Raw genomic sequence first — 26360 nt, forward strand, 5'->3', positions numbered from 1 at the left:
CCACCCTTGGAGCCGGCCTTGTCTGCCCGTCACAGTTCCTCCGTCTGCTCCACTTGCCCTTGCTATTTTCCCCTCCAGCCCTTTCTCCACGTGTGCTACCTCGGGGGCCTTTCTGACTTTTGTACTCCATTACATCCCACCTCTGCATGACAGCATCTCGTGGCCGCCTCCTGCCACCAGCCGAAAGTTTCAGCAACTTGGTGTGAGCTGTGGGGCATTGCCCTGCCTGCCGCAGCCTCAGCGGCAGCCGCTCTTCCTCAAATGCTCTCTCCCTGCCTCCTGATCAGTGTGTGTGCTGCCCTCTTCATCCTCAGGGCCCCGCACAAATGTCACTTCCTCCCTGCATTTCCGCTCCAGGTTCCCTACCAAATGGTAGCCATGGCTCCTTCCTTGCCACCCTGGGACAGCCCCCACCACGGTGCACAGCAGCAGGTTGTCAGGTGGAGGGAAGTTCAGGCGGCTGGAGGGTTCTGTCCTGTTCGTCCTCGTGTCCTTAGACCTGGCATAGTGTAAGGCCTACAGCAGCCTCCTCCTCAAACGGGGCTGTGTGGCCTGGTGTGCCCAGCCTGGCGCCGGCACTTTCTGGTGGTCTGACTACCTGTGAGAGTCTGTGAGCCCTTGGCTTCTTGGTCCTAAAAGCTGCCTGGTAATCCCTCCCCCACGGACTGTTGCGAGTCAAGGGCATGCTTGGGAAGGGCCTCATTAGATACCCGAAACACTATAGGTTCTCAAGAAGTGGTAGTGCTATCCTTTGCAAAGGTTTTCTGGACTGAATTTCACACAGATTTTGTTCCAGTTGGGTTTTCAGAGCCCTGAGATAAGCTGAGTCAGATTAAGTGACTCTCTCTATCTCTGGCTTTTGGTTTCCAGGGAACCAGGTTTTGTGGCAGACAGGCAGGTGTCCTGTGTCTGTAGGAGGCCAGCAGATTCCCTGAGCTCCATGTCACAACACCCCCATCCCTACCCTGCCACTTGATTTCTTCCCCATCCACCCCTACTGCCCCACCTCACCCAGGACAGCAAAAGGCACAGGACACTATTCTCGCCCCCTCTACCAGCAAGGCCTGGTGGGCGGTGTTGGACCCTTCTTCACTGGCCTCACTGCAGGCATTTACTTAGCCTGGCTGGACCGCAGCCAGTCTATGGGTCGGCCCCTGTGCCAGGACCACCCTAGGGGAGAGCGGCCGCCATTCTGCAAGTCAACATCATCTCCTTGGCCAGCATCCCCGCCCCTGCTGAGCCGTTCCAGTCCTCGCCCATGAGGTTGTGGGCCATCTCCCGTGTGCTGTCCTCCTGTACAGCGCGTGTTCTGACAGGTACCACATGCATGGGCTGTCCGTTTGTGGCCTCTGGGCCAGGCACCTGGCAGGTACATCCGGATTCTCACAGCGGCCTTGAGAGGAAGGCAGCATTGAACGCCTTTGTAGAGATGCTGAGGCCAGAGAGGCCAAATGACACGCCCCAGGTTCAACTTCGTGACATGGGCTTGAAGCCATGTCTGTCTGGTTATGAAGTTACCGCTCTCAAGCCTACTCGGAAACTCTCTTCAGCCATCAAAAAGAAAAGCCTGGGGTATTTTCCCACCTTCCCACCTGGAATGTGTTTCCGTTCTAAGTGCTGTTCCTGTTCCCGCTCTGTGTATTTTCCTACACAGGGCAGCCCCCCCACCCCGCCACCCCTCAGCCCATTTTCTGTGGCTCCTGACCCTCAAGGCAGAAGCATCAGGCCAGCGGGCAGGAGCCTGCTTACCCTGCCCGGCTCCCTCACCGGGGACAGCAGGCTTCGGAAGGCTCTCCTGTAATCTCTCTATCCACACAGCCCTCATTTTAATTTGCAAAATTGAACCCAGATCGAGAGCAGTAAAGCCAGAGGACGGTAAATATTCATGCCTCAGTGAGCGAGGGTGGCTCCATTACCGTTGTGAGATTGGGAGAATTACCTTGGGGATTATGTATATTCATGGGCCGATTTTTATTTGCGATAGAACATGACTCACATTGGCCTGTGTGTTACCCGTTCTACCCCAAACAGACTTTGCACAAAGCTTATGCCCTTAAGCTTCTGAAAGTCATCTCAAGTGGATTGCCCTCTCCTCCTGCTTCCTAGGAGACGGGTGAGAATAATAATCACTCCAGCACCCAACCAGGGGCTTCCCATTTTTCTCTTGCTGCTATAAGACATGGTATTATTCTTGTGTCCGGGTTGCAGATGAGGAGACTGAAGCCAAGTCTCGTGCCGTGTGTTGTTGGTATGGCCGTCTCCCCACACCGGGCTGTTACCCTCTACCGCAGGGACTGTGTCCCGTTCTGTCCTGTGTGCCTAGAGGCGAGTGGGTGCTCAGAAAGTGCCTGCCGAGTCCATGCCCATCCTGTGGGCCTGCTCTGCCACTCGCACCTGGACTTCGGACCATCCCTCTGGCGCCTAGTGGCAGGGGTCTGGCTGCTGTAGGCACAGGGCTGGGTCTCCATGCTCAGGGGCGTGGGTCACAATACCTGGGCCTCAGCACCAAGCAGGCCCAGCGGACCACAGCCTGCCACCTGTTTTTATAAGTAAAGTTTTTTGCTGATGGCTGCTTTTGTCCCAGAATGGCAGACTTGAGTGGTTTGCAGCAGAGGTGATCAGGGCAGGCAGAGCCTGAAATATTTACTGTCTGGCCTTTTACAGAAAAGTATGTGAGTCGTGGTGCACGGGCCTCGAGGGAGGTGAGCAAACAGCTGCGTTCATGTGGCTCTTTCAAATCTTCTCTTTGATTTCTTGGTCATGTCAGTGAAGTTGGGGGGGCTCATCCTCACTTACCAAGGATGAAATAGTCTAGTAGTAGTAGTGTGAGAGACTGAGCTTTACTGAGCAATGTCTGCCCCTTAAGATGCCACACTCATCATTTCATGCGGGCTGTCTCCGTGTGGCCCTCGCTCTGACAGAGCCGAGTTGGTCGCAGTGCATTGCCTCACCCCAGCTCTTAAGGTGGGTGGTTTGGAGCCGCGACCCAGGCGCCGAGCTCGGGAGGCGTGGGGGTGGTGGGGAGCTCAGGTCTGGAGCTGGCAGAGCAAGAGTGATTTGGATTCCCTTTCTGCCCTGCACGCCCCCTCCGCCTGTGCAGTTCTTCTTGTCCGTCTTTGCCGGCCTACACCTGTCACCTTGTGGGAGCTCTGACTCTCCAGGCTGGGAGGGTGCCGCTTTTCCATTCCACCCTGGGACAGCTTATTCCCTGACATTTTTCCATAGTTCTCACTTACACGTTTAAACTGATTTTCGTTAACCTTAACACAGCTCCTAAACTTGTCAGATAATGATTAATGTCGTTATCCCCACAACCTGCTTTCTGGGCGAGCACTTATAAATTCATAATAGCGTTTGGAGAAGAGCTTCTCTCAGCTCCACATAAAAGGTATATATATGTTGGAGTCTGCACTTAGGAGTAGTTCGTGTGAGATAAATCTCTCCAGATACCCAGGAAAACACTTGTCAGCCCCTAGCTTGGCCTTTGGAGTGATCCCTGGTATATGGAAACTGAAACTGCTGCCAGCTACCACGCCTGCTTTGAGTCCCTTGGGGGGTACTTCTTGCTTCTTGGGGAGCTCCTCCCCAGGATGACGTCTTGAGGGCCAGGTGCAGCAGCACTGAGGGCCTTCCATGTGCCTCGGCTGAGACCATTGGCTTTCTGGCTCTGGCTGCAGTTCTTTGTGCAACGTCTGCTGGTGACTTGGTGATTATAGTGCCTGGCCTGAGTATAAGAGCATTTAACCTTTGTTACCTGAAGTGCTGGAGCAATCGACCCTTCCAGATGCCATTTTCTGCAGCTCCCCCCACACTAACTCCCCCCATGCCGGGTCTTTTAATTTCCCTCTTTGAATCGTAACAGCTCTTTCCTGAGTGATAGGGACTGTGCTTGGACTTCACTCACGTCGTTTTGAGTTCTTGCTGGAGCCTTGCAAGCACTGTCATCTTCACTTCACAAACAAGGAAGCTGGGGCCCAGCGGTTAATGGGCCAGGCTCTCCCCTAGCTGGGAAGTGGCAGATCTGACCAGCATGGTTCCCTGCAAAGCTGGAGTGCTTCCTGCCGCACTGGGAGTCACATAGTACTACCTTCCAAGGCTGGTCCCTGGGACAAATGCCGGGAGACAGGCATTCCCCTCAAAAATCCCTTGGATGGTTGCCAGGTGGGATGCCAGCCCACCCCTCAGTAGGGTTGCCCAGGGTTGGGATGGTCACGTTCCTTCCTGCTTGGATGGCAGGTGTGTATCTCCAGATGCCGGCACCTCCCTCGGCAGCGTGCAGGTGCTCACCGGTGCTCAAGGGCAGGGGGCTCCCACCGCAGCTCCATGTGCTCTGGGGCTGGCAGTCAGCCAGTGAGTGCCTGAGCCTCTCGCGGCCCCTTTGAGCCTTTCCCGAGGCCCTCAAGCGCTTGCATCCCTTCATTTGAGTGCCTCCCTCCTTTGTGCCTTGTTTGCTCCGGGGCCAGGGTGCTGGGACAAATGGCCACTGTGTGCCACGGCCAGCGAGTGTGTTTCCATAAGGGCAGTTAATTCCAAACTTTATTTTTATATTTAAAACAAACAAGGATCAGGTGCCTGGGTGGTTCAGTTGGTTAAAAGAAACATGGATCTTTTACAGTCAGAACACAAAAATTTCCATAAATCTTAATGTATAAAATTTTAGGACTTCCAAGAGATTCTGTGCATCTAGCAGACAATTTTCAGACAGTGCCCTCCATTTGCTCTCTGCAGTTAGGAAAGGCGGAAGCATGTCATATTGTCTTTAGGGAACTGTGGGCATCTTGGCCTGCTGGCATCCAGCAAGAGGCCCCCCTTAAGGAATAGGGATTATCCTCGAGGCTCCAGGTCCAGTGGAAAATGCAGGCTTCTTAGGGTCAGTGAGCTCCTTACTCCATTGTGGAACTGAAAGCTTTCCCTAAGAGATCCCAAGGAGGAGGAAAGAAGGATCCGGAGGGGGAAAGCTGCTCTTCTATTTTTGGACACCCAGCTCCTGGCCCGTTCCATCCTGCTCTGCCTGACGGTGAGCTCCCAGCCCTGCTTGCTCATAAGCAGTACAAGGCTGTAGGCCCAGAGCCTTGGTCGGCCTGGCACACAACAGAACCTTCATTATTTTTGGTGGAATTAATTCTAGGTGATGTATTTAAGTTGAAAAATGGGATATTTGATGTTTGCCTTCAAAGTCTTTTTTTTTTTTTTTTTCATTCTACTACTGAAGATAAAGACAAACTTGGAAAGCACAGAATAGTATACAGAAAACAGAAGGGAGGAAAAAAATCTTTGGTATGGGATACCCTTCCCATTACTGTTTTAAGATTTCCAAACATGAGTCTGCCTCTCCTCCTTGGACGGACCTTACTTTGATTTTGTTTTGTCATTAGAAGGTGGCTTCGTGACAAAAGTGACAGAGGCCAGTCAGACACAGTTCTCCCTGTCATAGGCAAAGCCCAGCCCCAGACCTTCCCCACCTTCCCTGCTCTCTATCTGAAGGTGGCCTTCTTCTGTCCTCCGAGGGGACCCGGGCTCCACTGCCACTACTGCCGCCCCTACGCGGTAGCCTCTGCCAACACCAAGGCATCCCGTGAGCACTTGCCCAGGGTCAGGCCTCTGTGCTCTGCGCTCGGTTGTAGCCTGAGATGTAGGCCACTGAGCTTGCCCTTCACAGTCAGGCCTTGCTGGGTTTGCATCCTCGTTTCCTCATTTGCCACCGAGTAGCCTTCAGCAGGTTACCGACTCTGTGTTCTCATCTGTCCAATGGCCATGGTGACACCACCATGCTGGTGGGGTGGTCGTGAGGCTGAGTGAGAACACACAGAGTGGCTGTGGGATGCCTCCTGATGCAGTCCAGGCCAGGGCATGTGGCTGGGGAAGGAACCTGATGGTCTTCCTACAGAGAAGTCACCTCTGCAGCTGGGTGTGACAGAGCCTTCCTTTTTCCTTCAGCTGAGGTTTTGAAAAGCCTTTCCTCCTAAAGCAAAGCAGCATGTGGTCACTCTGGAAATCTCTTTGCAGTGCGAAGAAACTGAAAAACAAAACTCTCGAGAGGCCTATCACCCAGAGGCAACTGCTATTTACAGTTTGAAGTATTTTTTATGCCTTGATTAGTTATCCAGTATTAGAGAGAGAGCATATTTCCGTGCTGATAAAATTGCCTCATGTATTTGATTACTTACATGACATCTCATCCTCCGTTCATTTAGCCATTTGTCTGGACCAGGGTGATCTCGGGTGGCTAAGAGGGTTGTGGTCATGAGCAGCGTGTCTTGGTCCCCAGGTCACTTCCTGAAGAACAGGCACTTCCCTTCGAGCATCTGGGTGGAGTGAAGGTAGGTTGGCTCAGGTTGAGGACCAAACAGTTCATTGTCTTCAGAGTGCCTATCTCTCAGGCCTGGCTTGGGGTCACCCCACTCCCCACCCCCACCAGCTGGCTCTTGGTCTGGGTGTAGCACAGAGCTGGGGTTGTTCGGAGCGGTCTCATCCCCCTTTGTGCCACTTTTCCCTTTTAGTTTGTAGGAGCTTAGAATCTTGTATCATCTCTTTTGCCCTCCCCCTCCTGGCAGGTGGCGTGAGTATTTCCACAGGTTTTAGGAGAAATGAGAGTCTCCCATTCTGGGCCAGCTGCCTCAGCCAGAGTCCCGTGTGTCTCCCCATGTGGAGAAGGGAGGTTGGGCCAGGTTTAGTTAGGGGGCCTGCTGGCTTTGTGTCCTGCCGCTGTGGCTTCAGGGTGTTGCTAGGGAAGGCAAAACTCAAGTCTGGGGTTACAGAGTTCAGCAGGGAGACCCAGGAGTGTGTCTCTCATTCTCCTGCCGCCCCTCCCGCCCTGCCCCCCCTCCCCTTACTGCTCCTCCCGGCCCGGCACCCTCACAGAGTCTGGCTCAGAGCACGCTGTCAGTCTTGGTTGAGTGAATTGATTAGAACCTGATTGTATTAAATTTAATTGACTAAAATGTCTGTCTCTTATTTTTGAAGAATTAATTTTTAATTATATAACGAGTTTATGAATGCCTGCATGTCCCAAAAGTGAAACTTTCTGCTTAAGGGGAAAGGGCCCATTCTGTCATACCCATCCTGGCCTCCAGTGTAGAGGAGACCACTGCTAATTCTTCTGAGTGTATCCTAAACCCTTCTTTATGCAATACAGATATTTACGTGAAAGTACATGATGCCATTTTGTAAATGTAACATGTCGTGTGGTTTTTGCACTTTTTGTGTTTCTACCCAGTATTGGCCTCCCCTGTCACTACAGACAGAGCCTGGCCAATGCACACATTTGTGAGAATGGACATTTCATATTGGCTGGTGCCATGTGCCATGTGCCGTGGATGGGCTCTGGCCCACCGCCCAGTCTACATGGAGGTCTCATGCTCACGTGCATGGGTTTCTTCCCTGGGAGGCATCCGGAAGTGAGAAACACAGCCTTGCTTTTCCTGGAACTCCATTGCACGGCTTATTCCCGAATCCCTTCTGTATTGGCAGGCCCTGCCTCATCAGGACAAGCTGCACAGATGGGAAGAAGGGGCCCCTGCCCTCTCAGAGCCCTGCCCCAGAATCAGCTTTATCTTGTTTTGAACCCTACCCCATAGAATTCTGCCCACACCTCCAGCACCTCCTTGTACTTTCCTCACAACCCCTTCCCCATGCCATTCCCTCTCTCCTAATCTCGCTTGCATGGCATCATCCTTCAAAATCCGACCCAGATGTCACCCCCTCTCTGCAGGCCCCCTGAGCCCCTCTCGTGGCACTCAACACACTGTGTTCGAAGTAGTACTCTATATACCTGCTTCCCACAGTGAGTGTGGCATCCTAGAGGGCAAAGACGGTGGCTTCCCGCATGTCCCTGTTGTCAAGCGCAGGGCCTGCCTGCCAGCAGGTGCCACTAGTACGTGCGTTGCGGGAATGCAGGTGGCAGCATTGGCAGCAGACCCTGAAGAGTGCCACTGTGAAAGGTGCATTAAGTAAGCAGAAGCAGAGGCTCAGGGTGAGCTGGCACATAGACGCGGAAGGAGGCTAGGCTGGAGTGGAGGGCTGGGCTGAATGCCAGCCAGAGGGACGTGATACCTAGAGCCTGGGCAGGCTTGAGCAAGGGCATTGTAGGACCCAGGCTCTCTACTCGGGGACTGACCTGGCAGACACATGGGGAAGGTTGACTGTTGGAAATGGGGACCAGGAATGGGAAGAAACTGTAGATATGGGGCAGGACTATTCTAGGATTTGCTACTTATGGGCAATGGGGACTTTTAAAGGATGGGGAAGAAGCCAGAGTCTGAAGTTTGGACCATGAGTTGGGGCTGGGGCCATCACATTCACTGAGGACTTGGCACTCTCCAGCTGTTCCACTAGATAGCGGGTGCATGCCATCTCCTTAAAGCTTTCACAGAAGCCCGGTGGCCTAGGATGTATTAGCTCCATTTTACTGATGAAGAAACTGAGACTTGGAAAGGTCATGAAACTTGCCCAAAGCTCAGAGCTAGAACACAGGGCCTGGTGTACTCACCAGAAGCAGGGGTCATGGGGCAGGGGGAGTACTCCCAGAGGGCTGAAGGAAAGGAGAGCCTTGGGACCCACCCCTTTTAGACCCAAGCCTGTCTGTGTTCTCTGTGCAGACCCACACACACAGGTGCGGTCACGCTCAGCTCTCTGCAGACGCTTTTCTGAGCCCTGCCCTAAAGACAGAGCTGGCTCCCTTGGCTTGCCTCCCAAGGATTCCTTACCCCCCAAAAAGCCCAGGGATGTCATTAAAAACAATTAAAGCCCCAGTTGTATGGAAAACAGAAGACTCAAACATTGGTGTAATTCAATTTAAAGTTTTATGGGATGACAAATGCGTGGAGGGTGGCTGGGAGGAGGAGCATAAAGCTTCCTGGCAGGCCCCTTGTCACTTTTACGGTTCTCCATTGTTGCAGCAACTTAGGAGGTTCATAACTGGGGTTTGTTGGCGAGGTTGCTGTGGAGGAGCGGGGGCCTTTGCTGGGCCATGTGATAGGAAACCAAATCCGTTCCCTTCCTCCCTGGCTGCCCTCCATGTGGCAGGCACCCTGTGGGGGACCAGAGGTAAGCAGAATAAACCCAGCCTATGCACGGGCAGCTGTCTGTGTGGCGCAGGGGGCCCTGTGGAAAACAACAGAACACACAGGCACATGGTGGCAATGACCATAAGGTGCTGTGAGTGCCACTGTGAGGAACAGTATAGGGTGCTCCAAGGCCCTGAGCGGGCGACCTAAGCTGGTCTTGGTGGGAGAGGTATGCAGGTGGGGAAGGTGCATGTGGGCCCTGCTGGGGGTGGGAACTTGACCTGAGCACCCCGGGGCCAGGAGAAGAGCCAGAGCAGGCAGACATGCACACAACAAAAAGCCCCATTCCATCTCTGATCCTAGAATTGGGTCTTTGCCGGGGGGTGGGGGTTTAGTTCTGTGGGCCCTCAGGCTCCTGAAGATCCTCTTTTCCTTTCCATATAGGGCATTCCTTTTTTCTTAACAGGGATCTCGGAAAGGAAGTTCTCCTTGGCTCCCTCCCCTCTTTCACCAGGGGATAGCTGGTCTCTCTTGTTGAGGCCCCAGTGGCATTTTTGCGCAGAACAGATCCCACCTCTGGTCAGCCAGGTGGGAGAAGTGTGTCGAGTGCTGCCAGGACTACATTTCCTGGCACCAGTGCTCAGAGGGCAGGGGAGCCAAGGAGGAGAGCCAGGATGGTGAGGAGGGGCCTCCCCAGATCTCCTGCCCCTCGTCTCTTCTGCGCCCCTCCTCCAAGAGCCATGTGGGCTCAGGAGCATGTCCATGAAGCTCCTCGGGCCTGGCAGGGTCTCAGCAGACAAGGGGCTTTCACAATTTATCTCTGGTGAACTAGAAGCAGCAGAGACTCTGAGGAAGCCTGGCCCTAGAAATGCACATAAAGACAGCAGTGGGACACCATGCCTAATCCAGCAGCCTGGCAGCAGTTGAAAAGCCTGCGGTACCAAGTGCTGGCAAGGAAAGGAGAACCTTCTTGAGAACCTGCACTGCCCGTGTGGGTTCTGCCCACTTCAGAAAGCAGTCAGTGAGACCTGGTGACACTGGACTGTGGCCCCCACGCCAGCCTTCCACCCAGATAGCCATGCTAGAAAAATGCTGCACGTGTGGAAAGGGCCACATGTACAGGAGGTTACTCCACATCATCTCCTGCAGCAAAAACAGCAACTCATGTCCATCAGTGAGGGCATGGGTAAAAGGTGGGAGCTTTCCTAGAAGAAATACTGCACAGTAGTCAAAAAGACATGTACAGAGATAGCAGCATCTCTGTCTAGATAGATACATGCTAAATAGATACAGAGATGGGGGTCTCTCTTTTTCCCAGGAAGATTGGATGTCAGAAACATAATACAGAAGGAAGGAGACAAGTGGGAATGAAGTAATAATTTGGGACAGTTAGTATAGACTAACAAATATACAATTCAGGAACACACGCATGGGACAAAGTGTATAAAATAGAAGGATGAAAGTAAGTGCAGGGAGTCGAGGAGGAAAATGGGACTAGAGGTCTTCAACTCGCTGTCAACGTGAAGTCCGAGAGACAGGATCTTAGCAGTCAGTCTGAGGTGGTGGGAACACAGGTGGTTCTGATGTCATCTGATTCTCTGTACCTTTTGGGATGGTTTCCATTTCTCTAAAAACCAAGTGGGTGAGAATGGAATCCCCAGGATGCATGTGGTGCTGTATTCCCACAGTCCCAGAGGTGGTGCTGGGGCAGCTGGGGTTGGTCCCAGCAGGGGAGGCGCTGGCAAACCCCGGGGGCCCATACTGCCCTCTCCTTGTGCAGAGGCCCGAGTTTGGCTTTTTGTACAAGATGCAATTAATGCATTAGGCGGGGGTGGGATGAGGGGGATGCCTTATCTGTCCCCAGCCTAGCTCGAAGAAGAGGGAGAAATAAGAGCAGCCAAATTGAAACCTTATTAAACAAAATTGGTTAGGTCTGATGGAGCCAAACCTAGACTGATCTTTAAAAGCTTATTTCATTTTTCCCCCTCCGGTCTGAACCTCTTTGAATTGAAGTAACTGATCCTGCTGTAAGCTTATTAGTGTCAAACCTTGTGTGTTTCTTTTCCTCTCCGATTTACATTTTATTAAGTAATGATGAAGTTGCAAGGCCCCGACCCTCGCCTTTGGCACAGCCAGGAGCTTCCAGGCTCATTAGTGGAACGAAAATGGATAATAGAGGTCCAATCTCATTACAGCCAGGACCATTATTATAAAAATCTCTGCACATCAGAAAAACTGCTAAGCACAGGCTATTGTCCACTCCTGTCAAGCATCTGTTGATTCCGTAGAACGCCGAGCGGGCCCTAAACACTGCTGTTCCTCTGCAGTGTATTCTGATGTCGTTGGGCCTCTCCATTTCTTACCCCGCACCAGGAATGCTGCCAGAGAACTCCCCGCATGTGAGGGAACCTCAGTGCAGTGACTGTAACTCATTTGGACTTCCGTGGTGGTTTTTCTGGCAAGATCTAGTAAAAGAACTTGGGTTTTCCTGGCAGGTAGATCTGGATGCTGTGGATGAATGTCTTAACCTCTAGTTACCTCAGTTACATTGTCTCTAAAATGAGATCGTTGTTGGCCACCGAAAAGGCTACTCGGGTCTGTAGAGCATCCTGTGTAGGTATCCAACCACTGTCAGGTGTCTCTCTGTGCACCTTCTGTACAGCTCATGGGGTAAAATTGTGAAGTCCAGCATTAGCCGGGTACCACTCTTCCACGCAGGGTGCCATGAAGAGCAGAGATAAACGCTCTGTGCCTCCCACCTTGAGTAATTTCTTTGGGAGGTTTTCAGTAGACTCCCAAGACAGAGACCAGGTCCTTCTGAGTATAGCACCCTACAGAGTCTCCTCAGGATGCTGGGTAACTGTGCTTCAGATGCTCAGGAGACCAGGAGGGGTAACTGAGCGTGTCAGGCCTGGGAGCACACAGAGGGTTCCTTTGCCCTCCCATCTACTCCATCGGCAGACAGTTACATAGTGTCTGTCCCGTGCCAAGCACCGTGCTACCCAAACCTAGACACGTCGGTGGCAAGGAGGGAGCAGAGCAGTTGAAAAGTCAGGTCTGAGACTGTCTGCCAGGCTTGGCCAGGAAGAGGCTGTTGCTGACTGTGGCCAGGGCAATCGTGGCAGCCTGGGCAGGGGGAGGGAGGGACTGAGCTGCCCCTGTCCCCACCACTCCCAAGTCTCAGGGCAGGCTGGCTTCTCCTTACCTTCCCTCCACCCTGAGCAGGGTCCTCTCACAGTGGAGTCTTCCCTCTGTCCCTTCCCTGGAGCCATCCTTCTGGTTCTCACCACATGGGCGTCCCCATCGTGGGTACTCCAGACCTGGAGCAGCCTGACAGGGTAGGGCTGCTCTGCCCCCAGCGCCAGCTGCCCAGGCACGGTTTCTGCTCAGCTGGTCCAGGCACCGGGCTGCAGGATGTCAGACCTGCCTTGTAGCCCCCACATTTATTGTCCCAAGTCTCAGCTTCTTTGCTCTGTGACCTTGGAGACATCCAAAACCTCTGTCTCTTCATCCATAAAATTGAATGTAAAAATATTGACCTGCCTCATAGGGTTTTCATGAAGAATAACTGACCCAGATGATGGTAAAGCCTCTTTGTTAGTCAGAAAGGGCCAAACTGCTTAGCAAGCATGAACTTGAGTTTTAAAAATTGTTTGCTTGCTTGATGTATTCCTTCCTCCCTCTCTCCGTGGGTCCATCCTCCCTTCCCCAGAAGTGCTTGGTGCCAGAATGCGGGGAAGGGCAAGAGGAAGAGATGCAGCAGCCACCGTCCCCTGTCTGAGCTGAGCTCAGGGAATGGGCTGGCCTGGCGGTCCCACACAGAGACGCCTCCCTGCTCTCCCACCTGCCTTCTTCGTGGCTGTCCTAACTTTGCCCCACCAGAGTGACCTGAGTCCCTCGGAGAGGCTTGGAAGGCTCCTTCCCCTGGGTGATCTGGAACATCCCAACCCCTAGCTAGCCTTGGGGCCAGCCCTGCTCCTATAGCATGGCTGTGTACCTCCATGCGCCTTTTTGGAGCTATGCATTCCAGACCCAGACTGGAACTCCCTCGAGGGCAGGGACAGTGCTGCACCCATCCATGGCTGCTCTCATTCATTCCACGAATAGGTGACAAGGGCGTCCATATGTCTGGCACTGTGCTGGGCACTGAAGATAGACACAGAAGTTAAAATAAAAACAAAGCCCTCACCCTCGCCCTCATGGAGGTTAGAGTCCAGTGTGGGATAGACAGTAAACAAATATATGATACATCATGTAGCGACGAGTGCTATGAAGAAAAGTGAAACAAAGAGAAGAAGACAGGGATGGGGAGCTCTTATCGCAGAGTCAAGGATGGGCTTTGAGAAGGAAACATTTGAGCGGACAGGAAGGAGACAAGGAAAAGAGAAATAGGGCATCTGAGGGAGGAGCATCCCAGTCAAAGGCACTGGCATGTGTGAAGACCCTGAGGTACGAGCACACTTGGCATGTTTCAGGAGCAAGAAGTAAGAAGGCTCATGTGACTGAAGTGACATGAATAGAGGCTGTAGAGGAACTGTAGCGAATAAAGTCAAGAGAAATGACAGGGCCTGACTGTAGGACCTTGGGGTCCTAGCAAGGACGTTAGTTACACACAGTGAGATGGGAAGTCAGTAAAGGGCTTGGAGGCGCAAGTGCAGAGTCCTGTCTTAGGTTTAAGCTGCTCTGTGGGGAACAGGCTGCCCAGGAAGGGGCAGTTATCAAAGCCAGGTGGGCCTGGGACCAGCATGGGCAGGGGTTGCAGAGACCCAGGCTTGGGCACTGGCCCTGTTTGGAAGGTGAAGCCTGTTAGAGCACCCGAAGGCTGGGTATGTTTATGAGTCAAGGTGGACCCAAAATTTTCACACGAGCAGCTGGAAACAAACAGCTGCTGTTTCTGAGACCGAAGGAAGGAGAGGAGTCTCAGATGTGGGAGGCTGGAGGTACCTACCAGACCTTCAGGTGGAAAGGCTAGAGGCAGGTGTGTGAGGCTTCCTTTCCCAGCCCCTGACATCCACCTCCAGCCTCCACCTCTCCTGCAGCTCCGACCTCTGTGCTCACCTGCTGCCAGCTGCCTCGCAGGCCTCTCCCAGGCACGGATCTCTCAGCCACCCCTCCTCACCGCAGCGCAAGGCTGTTCCTCCAGCTGGGACTGGGGAGTCCGTCCTCATGTGCCTGTGTTTCTGTCGTCCCCACATCCGATCTGTCAGCACACCCCAGCATGGTACTGCACGGTTCCTTCCTTGCTGCTTTCTCTCTTTCCTTTCTTATTTCTCCACACCTTGTAGCCAAAGTGACCTTGTCAAAGCGCATGAGAGCACGTGTCATTCCTCTGCTCAACCCCAGGCCGTCACTACCACCGGGGGGTAGTGTCCTCATGCTGAAGGTGGTGGGCCCATGTCTCCAACCAGATGCCATCGCCCCCGGCCCCCACCCCTCCAGCCAGCCCACTGCCTTTCAGTCCCACCCCCCTACCCCACCACAGGTCACGTTCTTTCCTACCTCAGAGCCTCAGACCTGCTCTGCTCTTCTCTCTGCCTGAAGCCCCGGTGGCTGGTTTCTTCTACTCCTCTGGTCTCCTCTTTAGTGCCACCTCCTCTGGGGAGCCCTCCCCGATGACACAGGAAGGATTGCATCACTCAGTTACTTTCTCCCATAGGACCTCGCCGTGGTTTTGTAATCTGCACTTATCAGTTGATGACTTTATAAGCTGCCCCACACACACCTTTTCCCTGACTCCCAGCAGTAGACTCCAGAGTCCGTTCCGCTCACCCTGTATCACTGCAGGGCCTATGCCTGGTCCATGAGAGAAGCTTGATAAACACGTGTTGAGTGAATGCCCTCTGCCACTCAACTTGAATATCAGTAAATCCGAGTGAGCTGTTGAGTAGATGGAAGGACTCTCTCAAAGTTGGCCCATAAATGAAAGGAAGGCCTGTTTTTGCCCCCCCCCCCCCATTCTGGAGTTGGCAAGACTACTTTTCCATATTTTTGGCATCCTCCATGGTCTCTTACATTCTCGAAGGCTGTCTTGTAGAATGGGGGCTTGTCGGCGAGTCCGTGTGCGGATGTGGCTGCATGCCCCCACCAGAGCCCACAGTCGTGCCTCGCCGCCCTGTCCCCATCTTTATCTGTTTCACAATTTCCTGTCTGGGCCCTTGAAATCTTGATTTGCACAGTTATTTGTCTTTCTGCTCTTCACGGTGCCCTCTTAAGGCATTCTTTATTATTTCAGTCCTAAGAACACAAGCCGCGTTGAAAAGAACATGCTTTTAATGAAGCCTGCTTGGAGATGGACTTGCTAGTGGGGGTGGGGGCCGACAGTCAGGGATGGGGGGATTACGATCCCGTGGAGCATCTGAAACACCAAGAGGTCACTCAGGCCCTGGCTGCTCCGGAATCTCTGCTCCATGCTTCCTTTGCCATGGGGGGGCATTTCTCTTCCAGAATGAGATGCAGCCATTCCTTTGGACGGCCTGGGGATTTCACTGGGTCTCCCATAAGCAGCGTCTGTCAGCCGCCCTTTACGCTAAGCCCCAAGATACAGTCACAGGAACCTGGATTTAAAAGGGGGAAATAAGCAAGTCTGATAGGCAGATATTAAGAAATCTGGCCATGACAGATGTTGGAGAAGACATGGATCCATCAAGAGTCTCTGGCCTGTAGCTGGATGTGTACACTGGTACTTTCTTCATCTAGAAGACATGAGCCCTCACTCACCCCTGACCCAGAAGTTCTGGTCCAAGGCCCCAGTCTTTCAGAACCTTCCCTGTGCTGTGCATCAGGCAGGACTCTGGTTTGAGAGGGAATTCATTGCACCATTTTCCAGCAAAGAAACTGGACATGACCAGTTGGTGCGCATCGACAGGTGGCCGAATGGGAGGGGCTCTGTGTGTGCTTTGTGACATACAGCATCAGCAGCAAATGAGCTGCAGGTGTAGGCGGCACGGGCACAAACTCCCAAGTTCAAACACTCAGAAAACAAAGCGAAGTATTGATTAGGCATATGTACTACATATGTAGTGAGCCTCCACACAACCATGTACATGTATATCTAAAAAGAAAGGAATGCCACACACCAAATTCAAGAGAGTGGTTGCCTCCAGCTGGGGGGCGGGCAGGAGACCTAGGTGGGGGAGGAGCACAGAAGGACAGTGAAGCTATCGGTGATGTTTTAGTTCTCAGGGTGGACGATGGGGCCACGGATATTTACTCTGTCGTAATTTAAGAACGCGGAGGCACAGACTGGCAGAACCCTGAATCAGCAATGGCAACACAGGAAGTCCACTTCAGAGCAACCCAAGCAGAGTAACCAGCTCGGTCTGGAGTGAGCAGGGAAGCTGTTCCAGGAGGTCTCCTGAGATGAACAGGAATTTCAGGTGGAAGAAGTCCCAGGGAGAAGGGTCCTCACAGGCAAAATGCACATGTGGTTCTGTATGTAGGGAATTGTTCAAGTTGCCCCTGGTTGTGGCTTCAGGTGTTGGGAGAATGTGGGACAGGCCATGCGGAGAAGCCAAGCAGAAGTCCTTGATGGGGCAGCCAAGGGGGTGTTAAGAGCCCCTGACCTTCCCTGAGCAGCTACCCCTGTGTGGGAGGTGGGAGGGCGGCGGCCAGGGGGCTGATTCCCTATAGAATTTCACATGACCAGAAGCTCTGCCTACTCACAACAGCTACGCCCAAAAGGTTTGAAAGTAGGGAAGTGAAGAGGGGAGCCCGTGTAGTGGTCGGTGCCAAGGGAATTGCATCATCCGACATGTTTTAGAAAGCTCTCCTGGAGAAGCGAGACGAGTGGGGTGGGGGCCAGAGGACAGCTCACCGGGCAGCTACAGGCCTGGGATGCGTGGCAGGGGGGAGAGCTGTGATTTGGGGCCTGCCTCACTGGGCAGACGCTTAGTGTAAGATAATATTCTCCGGTTACTCTGAGGTGCATTCCTGAAAATCTTAGTTTCCCGTTGCCCTTGTAGACCATTTCAGAGATGTTTTATGTTTCTCTTTGATTGATCTTGGCTGTGGCTTTTGACACCACACTTCTCACTTTCTCTGCCCCCTGACCTCTTGGTTAGGTAGTTAATGATCTTTAAACAAACACTTGAGTATTATGGCTCTCCAGGAAAGGGCCTGGCCTCCTGCGCCCAGAGCAGCTCAGCATTCTCCCTTTATCCAAGGAGAAAACGAGTGCTCCACACACCCGGGCTTTGCAGATGAGGGTGCTCGACCACGTGAAGGCCAAAGTGTCTTTAACTGATGGCAGGTTCTCTGAAATACATTACCCATTCCTTTGCTGTGCTAAGCGTGATCTCATCTCTCCGACAGTGGATCTTAGTAGGAATGTTCATTGATTTACGCAAACGTTTATTAGAGCCTTTCCTATGTCTGTTCCTGATTTACGAACTGTGGGTGCAGAAATCTGCCTGGTGTAGTAGTTGGTGTGGTGGTTTCCAGAGATAAGATCAGGTTACTCCTTTGCCTAAACTCCTCTGCCACTTCCAGCTTGCCCTCTCCTCCCTGCCCTCCCTGCCCTCCCTGCTGCAGCCCTCCTGCCTCTTTGTTTATTTCTCAGACCCACGGAGCCTCCATCCTGGGCCTGTACATTCATTAGTTTCCCTGTTCATAACTCTTTTTCTGGACCTTCACACAACTTCTTATAATCAGGTCTTAGCTCTACAGATGTCTTCCCTGGCCACCGCTCTGAAAAGCCAGACCTCCCCTTACACGCTAGGCCTTCTTTATATATTTTATATATGTATACATATTGTATGTAATATAATACTCTATTATATGTATAGAATTATGTTAGTTATATACTGACACACAAAGCTTCATAATAGTATCAGCACAAACTTAGTTAATGTATTTGTAGTTCTGTTGCTGTTTCTCACTCTGTTCCCACCGCCAGAACAGTCCCTGTCTCACTGTAGTCCCTCATTGTGACCTGCCCTGGAGAAGCGCACAGGCTTGTGGGCAGATCAGCACAGAATAGGCAGTGACAGCAGAGCAGGCTGTGTATGACTCAGAGGAGCTTGGAGTTGCACCAAAGAGAGAGGGATAGACCCTACCCACTGTGGGTCAGGGTAGACTTTCTAGAGCAATGGGGTTTGGCCTGGGCTTTCAAGGACAGATGGCCATAGCTTGGCAGGCTGAGGACCTACGGGACCCATTCTGCATGTGGTGACAAGCCTCTGCAGAGGGCTGAAGGCGAGAAAGTGCTGGAATGGGGTCTGGGGCGGAGCAGCGACTAGAGGGACGGAGGGAGCTAAGGTAGCTGAGGATTTGGCTGCCGTGACCACCATCCGCATCCTGGACCAGGGGACCCCGCGAGCCTCATGTTTGCAGGGTGGAGCTTGTTCTGGCCAGGGGGAGTCTGAGCTCCCCAGAGCTCTTCTGGGGTGCCATGCCTGGGGCCGGGTTGGTGTTGGCAGTCCTGGGATGGGGACTTCTCCAGCTGGAGGCCCTCCCCACCAGCCTCAAGGCTCTTCGTTTCCTGAGTTTTCTCTTTTGCTGCCCCCCAGGTGGTGAAGAAGGTGAAATCCATGCAGATGTTTCACATGCCTGTTACCTCAGCCATGCAGGGAGACCGCCTGGGCATTTGCGTCACCCAGTTTGACCCCAAGCTGCTGGAGCGTGGCCTAGTGTGTGCCCCCGAGTCCCTGCACACTGTCCATGCAGCCATCATCTCTGTGGAGAAGATTCCATATTTCCGGGCACCCCTGCAGACTAAAGCCAAGTTCCACATCACGGTGGGCCATGAGACGGTCATGGGCCGGTTGATGTTCTTCAGCCCTGCCCCCGACAGCTTTGACCACGAACCTGTGCTGGACTCCTTCGACTTCTCTCGAGAATACCTCTTCCAGGAGCAGTACCTAGAGAAGGATTTGGCACCAGCGGGGACGGACAGTGATGAGGCTGACAAGAAGACGGGCCAGGCCGCCGAAGGCAGCTGCCCACGGCAGCAGTGGGCCCTTGTGGAATTTGAGAAGCCTGTCACCTGCCCTCGGCTGTGCCTGGTGATTGGCTCCAGGCTAGATGCGGACATTCATGCCAACATGTGCCGGCTGGCCTTCCACGGCGTCCTGCTGCATGGCTTGGAGGACAAGGACTATGCTGAGAGCTTCTTGCCCAGGCTGAAAGTGTATAAGCTGAAGCACAAACATGGCTTTGTAGAACGGGTAAGCAGTCCCTCCGCCCATCATCCTAACTTGTTGGGCCCGGGTGGCCGGGATGGACATGTTTGGGGTCCATGATGAGAACCAGGAAGACCTCAGAGGCCTCTGGTCCCAACTTTTGAGGTTTTCAAACAAGGAAACTGAGGCCCAGAGTGGCTGAGTGGCTTGCGTTCTCCTAGCCCTCAGTCATAGAGCCGGGGCCTGCACCAAGGCAGGGGAGCCCCACGGCACCTGCTCCTGTCTCCTTCAGGGGTGAAGGTGGCTGTGTAGGGCAGAGCAGCCCCGGGCCCTCATGCTAACTGTTGCAGACAGCAGCATTTCACCTGGGCCAGAAGCCAGTGTTGTCAGTGGCCTCCTTGAGCAACAGGTAAGAGGCCGGGCCTCGCCCCTCCCAGCCTGATGACCAGGCCCTTGCTCTTGTGTCCTCAGTAGGAACTGAACCTTCATCAGGCAGGGTGGCTGCTGGGTCACATCAACAGAGGGAGCATGGCTAGTCCTTGTAGGGCAGGCCTGACCAAGTGGGTCCTTAGCCTATGGGGTAGGGCCTGGCCAAGTGGGTCCTCAGCCTTTGGGGTGGGGGTGTAGGGAATGATGGTAGCAAGGGGTGTCAGAGGGCAAGAGATGGGAAGGTACAGGAAGGGGACACAGTGGAAAGGGGACATAGTGGGAGGCCTGGGCTGCTGGCTTCCTAAGGTTCCTGGTATCAACACTGGATACAGGTCTTGAGCCATGGGTGAGCCAATCTGGTTCACAGGCCTTTCACGAGAGGGGGCAAATGCAGTAGCCTAGACCCAAAGGAGGTCCTGAAGTCCTGGGATTGCCTTCTGTCAGGTGGGCCCCATCCCCCCGCTTGTCTCTCACTGTAGGTCTCAGTGGGAATCCCTGCCTCCTGGACTTTAAAGAGATGGGGAGAGAATGTCCAAACCTCACTCCTCCCCGGCTGTGGGCCCCTGCAGGGCAGGCCTGGCTGTGGGTGGTCCTGGGACTCCTATCCAAGCTGGGTGAGCACGGCTCTGCTGAGACCCCAGTGTTGGGAGGCCCTCAGCAAGGCTGCAGTTTCGTTCCTTAAACGGCAGGATGAGGGTTACCTCTCTGAGCGCAGGGCCCTGCCCATGTCAGCATGGGCCCCAGCATGGGGTCTGACCCTCACCAAAAAGGCACTCAGGAGAAAGTGTCAGGGCCTTGGGGGCCAGCTGAGGCTGGGTGGAAGCCCCAGTGCACCCCCCGACCCTGCCTCTTTCCCCTCTCTCGGATCCCCACGTTTCTCCTCTGGAACTCTCACTGCAGAGGCTCCCACTCACTCCCTCCTTCTCTCAGGATTCTTCCTGGGACTCAGGCCCGATTCCCTTCCTCTTCTGCCTGTGTCTAGACCTGGCCTCTGATGGGAGAATTGGTAGAAGTTGCTTACTTACCCGCTCACAGTCCATCTGAAACTCAGGATCCTTAGCTCTGTAATCTCAGGCCTCGCACTTCGAGGCCAGCCTCACCCACTCAGGCGGACAGGCTTGGTCAGCCTGTGCTGCTACTGGAGTCCTGGAGCTGGAGCCATGACTGCCCCCACCCCTCCACCATCCACCCCATCCACCGCTGTTGCTGTCTGTCCCTCTGTGAAGGTTGGCTTCCTCATCTGCGGAGCAGCAGCCTAAACTCCCAGGGCTGCCAGGAGGGGTCAAGGGCCGACCATGAGGGTCACACAAATGCTCCCTCAGCCGGGGGCCAGCCCTGAGATGCTGATTGAGGACGAAGGTGATAAAGTGCACGTCGCTCGTTTGTCTCGCTTGATTTATTAGCAGTCTTATGAAGTATAATTATTCTCTGGTGAAATATCTGTCATGGAGTAATGTCCCACTTGGTGAGTTCTTGGTCTAATTTCCCCACACAGGCCTGCTGGTGGTGGAGCAGCAGTGACTTCCTTCGAGAATGAGGAGTGTGGGTTGTGAGGAGCAAGTAAACATACCCTCGAATGCCTCTTGCCTCCTAAGGGGCCGTGGCGGGGGGTCCAGGAGACGTGCTGAGCCAGCCCCTGCCACCAGGCTAGGGTGTCCCTGGGGCCACTGGCCCTTTTCTCCTCAGTTCGGAGAGGCCAGAAGTGGAGGCAGAAGAGCCCCAGACTTGTAGTCAGCAGACCCCGCGCAGACAGCCTGAGCGGAAAGCCTCCCTCCCCCCAGGGACTGCTTCGGGCAGGGCTATGACTGTGTGTGGAGGAGTCCTGATACTGGGGTCCTGCAAGGAAGGAAAGAGCACAGCACCTGAGTACCCCGTACCAGCCCCTTAAGGCTCTAGCTGAATGGACATCTGTCCTATATCACAGGTTTGCTTCTGGGCCCAGGGGCAGGAATACACCTGCCTCCCGCCCCCCTCCAGCCGATCCCTACTCTTTTTACTCAGCACCTACTGTGTGCCATTATGGGCTGCATACCTTATTTTGAAGCCTTATAAAAAATTCAAGGAGGAAGTTATTATTTTTCTATGCACTTTTTTTGAAATTATTAAGTAGATCACTTTCTTCCTCCTAAAATTATATGTAAATATTTGGGAGAGGTAATTCAATGGTAAAAATATGGTAAAAAATAATTCAAACAATATGAAAAGTTACTCCAAAAAAAAAGCTCATTTTCTTCCTGCTCTGAACTCAGGCCATCAGGGCCCCTCTGCAAAGGCAGCCATGCTGGAGACCAGCTCAAGACATGTGAAGCAACCTGCCTAAGGTCACAGGATGGTCAAGTGAGGATTTGAACCCAGCACTGACTGGCCTCTGAGCCCTTATCTCTCCAGCATATCTGTTAAATTCTTGCCCAGTGAGCTGAGAGGCTAGTGTGCTCTCAAGAAGCTGGAGTCTCCTTGGCAAGAGACTTTTTTTCTTGGTCAGGTTGGTAAGCATTGAACTTCTGGGATCACACAGCCTGGACTCAACCCTTAGCAGTACCATGTAACAACTGTATGCCTTGGGCAGCCATTTTACATCAACAGGCTCATTCATTTGAGGAGCAGACTGTCTCCAGCTCACGGTGAAGTGGCTTCATACCTAAGAGTTAAGTCTAGCTCAGGGGAAACAGGAAGGAGGTTTCCTAGTACAGCTCACGAGTAGAAGGCTGGATTTACTCCAAAAGGCAGCCCCATTTGCTTTGAGCAGGACCCAGAGTACACAGAGATTTTCAGATCACTTAGTTGGCCACAGTCTTTGCCATGTGGCAGACTGGTCAAACGTGGAGGCCTGGGCTTCAGTCCCAGCCTGACCCACTCCTAGTGTGGAAACATGGGCAGGACCAAGGAATTTTGCAGAGCTGCCCCATGGGGGCACCATCTTCCATTTATAAACGAGGAAGGCCCAGCCCTATACAGATATATGTTGAATGGATACTTTCCATCTGGACAGACTTAAGGCATATAGTCCTTCTGAGCCCATTGCCTAAAAGACATTCATGCATATATCCAGATGTTTACTTAGCTCCTATGTGTGCGAGGCATTGGGGAGACAGCAAGGCAGGCAGAATTCTTATTCTCACAGGGAGACTGACAAGGAAGAGTACCTTAGATGTTTTCAGGTAGTGGTAAGTTCTAGAAAGAAGTGAGATAAATACAAAAGGATTAGGACAGTGCTTGGCACATGAAGAGGCCAGCTGTTAACCCTCCCTAGGTCTTCTCTTACTTCTGTGCTCTGCTTCACTTGCTCACACTGGAGAATGGATCCAACTCTGCAGATGAGACTTCACACGGTGGTGTCACCTACAGTGTCTGTGGCCCTTGGGCCACGTCCAAGAAGTTGCCCTTGCCCCAAATCTGATCATCTTTAACAAGCTTCTTTTCTCTGGATACTTTATACACTCAAACACGATTTAATTAACTTACCACCAGCAAATGGCTTTCCTCACTTGGCTAACAAATGAACCACTTGGAAACTTACTTTGATTGTATTCTATTCTCTGTCTTTTTGTTTTGTGAAGAAATTCGGCTGTGATGAGATGTATTGCTTGAAATCATCTCATTTTTTTTCTGTGAGCTGGGATTACTGTGATGTCAGTATATGCTGTATTTTATTAACACAGTCCATAAAAAACACAGAGCTCTGCCATGTAATTCGATAAAATAATAATCTGCACCTCACCAGGCATAAAAAGTGTGACATTCGAAGTCCACTTTTCCTGTTTTGACATGGTGCCTGTGCACTGATAATAGAATTGAATAAATAAAACATATGGCTGGGTGAGCTGCTGTGAAGCCATCCCAGAGTCATGGCACCCAGTACCTTCTAGGTCAGCTGCTCAACTCTGACACTGGGGCACAAAAGCAGCCGTAGACAAGGTAGAAGCAAGTAGGTGTGGTGGGGTGCCAGTAAGACTTTATTGATGGGCACTGAAATTTGAATTTCTCATAGTTTTCCTGTGTCAGGAAATATCCTTCTTTTGGTGTTTTCCAAGCCATTGGAAAATTGAAGAACCATTCCTAGCTTGAAGGCCATACAGAAACAGATACTGGGCAGCACTGGGGCCTCTAGCTCTAGTGTGTCCACTTCTGATCTAAAGGATAAATAGGACTCTTGAAATACATTGAGCATCCTGCAAGGAAAAGTCTAATCACCATCTACAACCACAGGTACTCAACTCTGTCTGCAGTCCTCAGGAATTAGGTCCTGAAAATGGAGATCAGGTTAACAGAAATGCTCCAGAGGTCTCACTTGAGGGAGAGAAGAAGGGAAGTGAAGGTGTTCTAAAGGGCTAGTCTTTCTAGCGAGAGGGCTTGGGAAAGGGACTTAGAGCCTGTGGTGGGGAGGGAGATTCTTACTATCCCATTTTCAAGTAAAAATATAGAAAGATGTGTCAGATTATAAACACAAAGAGGAAGAAACTATGAATGGAACTGGAAAGTATAACACTTCCACACACACAAAGGAAAAACTGGAATGTATTTGATTGAATCAACAAAAATGAGGGAAACAAAAATATAAATAATGACAAAAAACAGAAGGAAGTCATTATATCCGTCATTACACTAAACATGAGTGGCCAAATTCTCCTATTACTACAGAGATCAGTAGTTTGGATTAAAACAAATATGCCATTTATAGGAAACACACAGTGGTACATGAAGGCTACGAATAAAAGGATAGAGAAACATCAGGTTACTGAACAAAAAGTATGGGTGGTAATTTCTGACAAGTTAATTTCAGACAAGCTAGAATTTCAGACAAAAATACAAAGATAAGGGGAGACATTACATAATGATAAAGGGCATGGTTACAAACTTGCACCTACCAAACATGTAGAAACAAAATCTGTTAGAAATCCAAGGAGAACTTGGTAAAAAATGGAGTCATAATTATACTGGGGCACTTTAGAATGCAGATTCTGAAATTGGACAGGCCAACTAAACAACAGATAAGGACACCAACTCATAACATGATTGCTATGCTTGATTTCTAGATAGAAATTTTAAAAAATACACTTTCTCTTTATTTTCCATGGAACATTTACAAAACTGGACTTTCAGTATTAGTCATTCAAAAAATATTTGTAGAACACCTGTGTGCTATTTTCAGGGCCTGGGGATATAGCAGTGAATAAGAGAAACAAAATCCCTGTCCTTGTGGAACTTAGGTTCTGGTTGTACCTGTGGCCACAGAGAAAACCCTAGTAGACTTTTAAAAGTAGAAAACATGAACCATTAAAATTAGAAATGAAGATTAGATATAGACACACTGATGTTGTGCATTTGTTCATTGTTCCATGTGTTTGCAACTTGCAAATTTGCAGGCAGCAAGTTGCTTTTCGAAAAAGCCTTACTTTTTCTCATACTGTTATATAATGTAGAAGCCCTCCTAGTAATAACTTTTCCTCTTTTCTCGGTTTTTTTTTTCTTTTCTTTTTTCTTCCTTTGATCCTTTAATTACATCACAAAGAAAGTCTTAGATTCCCTTGAAGGTGATTTTAACACTCCTGTGTTCCATGCTAATCTGCCTTTTGAACGGGTAGGAAAACAGGACCAAGATACATCCTTCCAGGAGCAACAGTCTGTGACTAGGATCCAATTCATTTTTTTAATCATATTTACTTTACCGTCAGGTTCCTGTTTATGGTGACTCCTGTTTTCTCTCTAGGGTACGAAGTGAAGTTTCCCTTTAAGCAGAGGTATTTAAAGAGAACAATTAGGTAAAGGCTCTTTCTTTGCAGGTGTGCAAAGACCTGGTGAAAGTGAAGGGGGTTGGAGAGTGTTTCTCAGCTGGAATGGAGCTGCTGGGCCATGCTCCAGAGGTCCTTGCCTCCTAGCCACATGAAGAGTCACACCTGCTGCCCCCCTCTGAGTGGGCCAGAATCACAGGAAATGTGTCCTTCCTATGAGGACAGAATGCCTGGGGCATTCAGAGGGGCTGCAGGGAGCAGGAGAGAAGCAGGGTCTCTGCTGGCAGGAGGGAGGTGATCTACTGAGGGAAAAGTACAAAGAGCTGGTGACTTTGAGCTGTGCCTTGTGACTGGTCAGACTGGTAGGACTTGGGGGTCCCAGGGCCAGGCACTGTTTCTGCAGGGGCCCAGAGGTCTGGCCCTGGGTGTTTGGAAAAGGGCCCTCAGCCCAGGGCATCCAGCAGCTAGAGGATGGGAAGGGAGCTCCAAGGGGCAGGTGGGCTGACAATTGAAGCCATCAGCAGGGCCAGTGATGCAAGCTTTGGGGCTGAGGAAGGCTGGGACTTAATTCAGATTGTGCTGGAGAAATTTTCTGAGTGGGGTCATCCGGGGCAGCCTGCAGAGTGGGTGTCCACTCAAGGTCCCCAGACTTGTCCCCTCTTACCTGGCCTGCATACCCAAGGCTCCCTCTGAGCCTGGGTACCCCAGCTTGAGTCGAGTGGTCTGGCCTGACTGAAGCCACTTACTCTCTGGGGCCCTGTTTCCTCATTTGTAACAATTGCCTGGGCAAAGGTGGGGCCTCTGAGGGCGCCGTGCCGAGGACACAGAGTGCTGGGCGCTGCCTGCCTTGCCGTGGTCCACTTCACACCTCTGACTGCTCCCACACCCCAGGGGCCCTCCTTACCTCCCTCCCTGCCTCAGAGGCTTGCACAGCTCCACCCATATCGTTTTTCTCCTGAACAAAGGTGGTCGTGCCAGCTCTTACTCAAAAATCCTTTCGGACCCACCTCACAGCCAAGGCAAAGACAATACTCACACCTTAGCTACCACGGCTGGCCTGCCACGAATTGGGAGGTTGG

General features: G+C 51.9%; 1 protein-coding gene and 1 long non-coding RNA gene across 4 annotated transcripts in view; one reads left to right on the forward strand and one right to left on the reverse strand.

Moving 5' to 3' along the window:
* EEFSEC (eukaryotic elongation factor, selenocysteine-tRNA specific) overlaps window positions 1–26360 on the forward strand; it is a 246450-nt gene that overhangs the window by 165266 nt on the left and 54824 nt on the right. For all 3 annotated transcript variants that reach the window (XM_082746939.1, XM_082746941.1, XM_082746940.1), the window contains one exon: window positions 18512–19168. In XM_082746939.1, the coding sequence (XP_082603065.1) occupies window positions 18512–19168 (657 nt within the window). The remainder of the gene's footprint in view (window positions 1–18511; window positions 19169–26360) is intronic.
* On the reverse strand, window positions 8785–14575 carry LOC309863523. The gene is made up of 3 exons (XR_014311099.1): window positions 14505–14575; window positions 14064–14300; window positions 8785–9029 (listed from the first exon to the last, which is right to left on the reverse strand). It is a non-coding gene; the product is annotated as an uncharacterized lncRNA (long non-coding RNA).

This window comes from Mustela nivalis (genome assembly GCF_964662115.1).
Source record: "Mustela nivalis genome assembly, chromosome: 1".
Lineage (NCBI taxonomy): Eukaryota > Metazoa > Chordata > Mammalia > Carnivora > Mustelidae > Mustela > Mustela nivalis.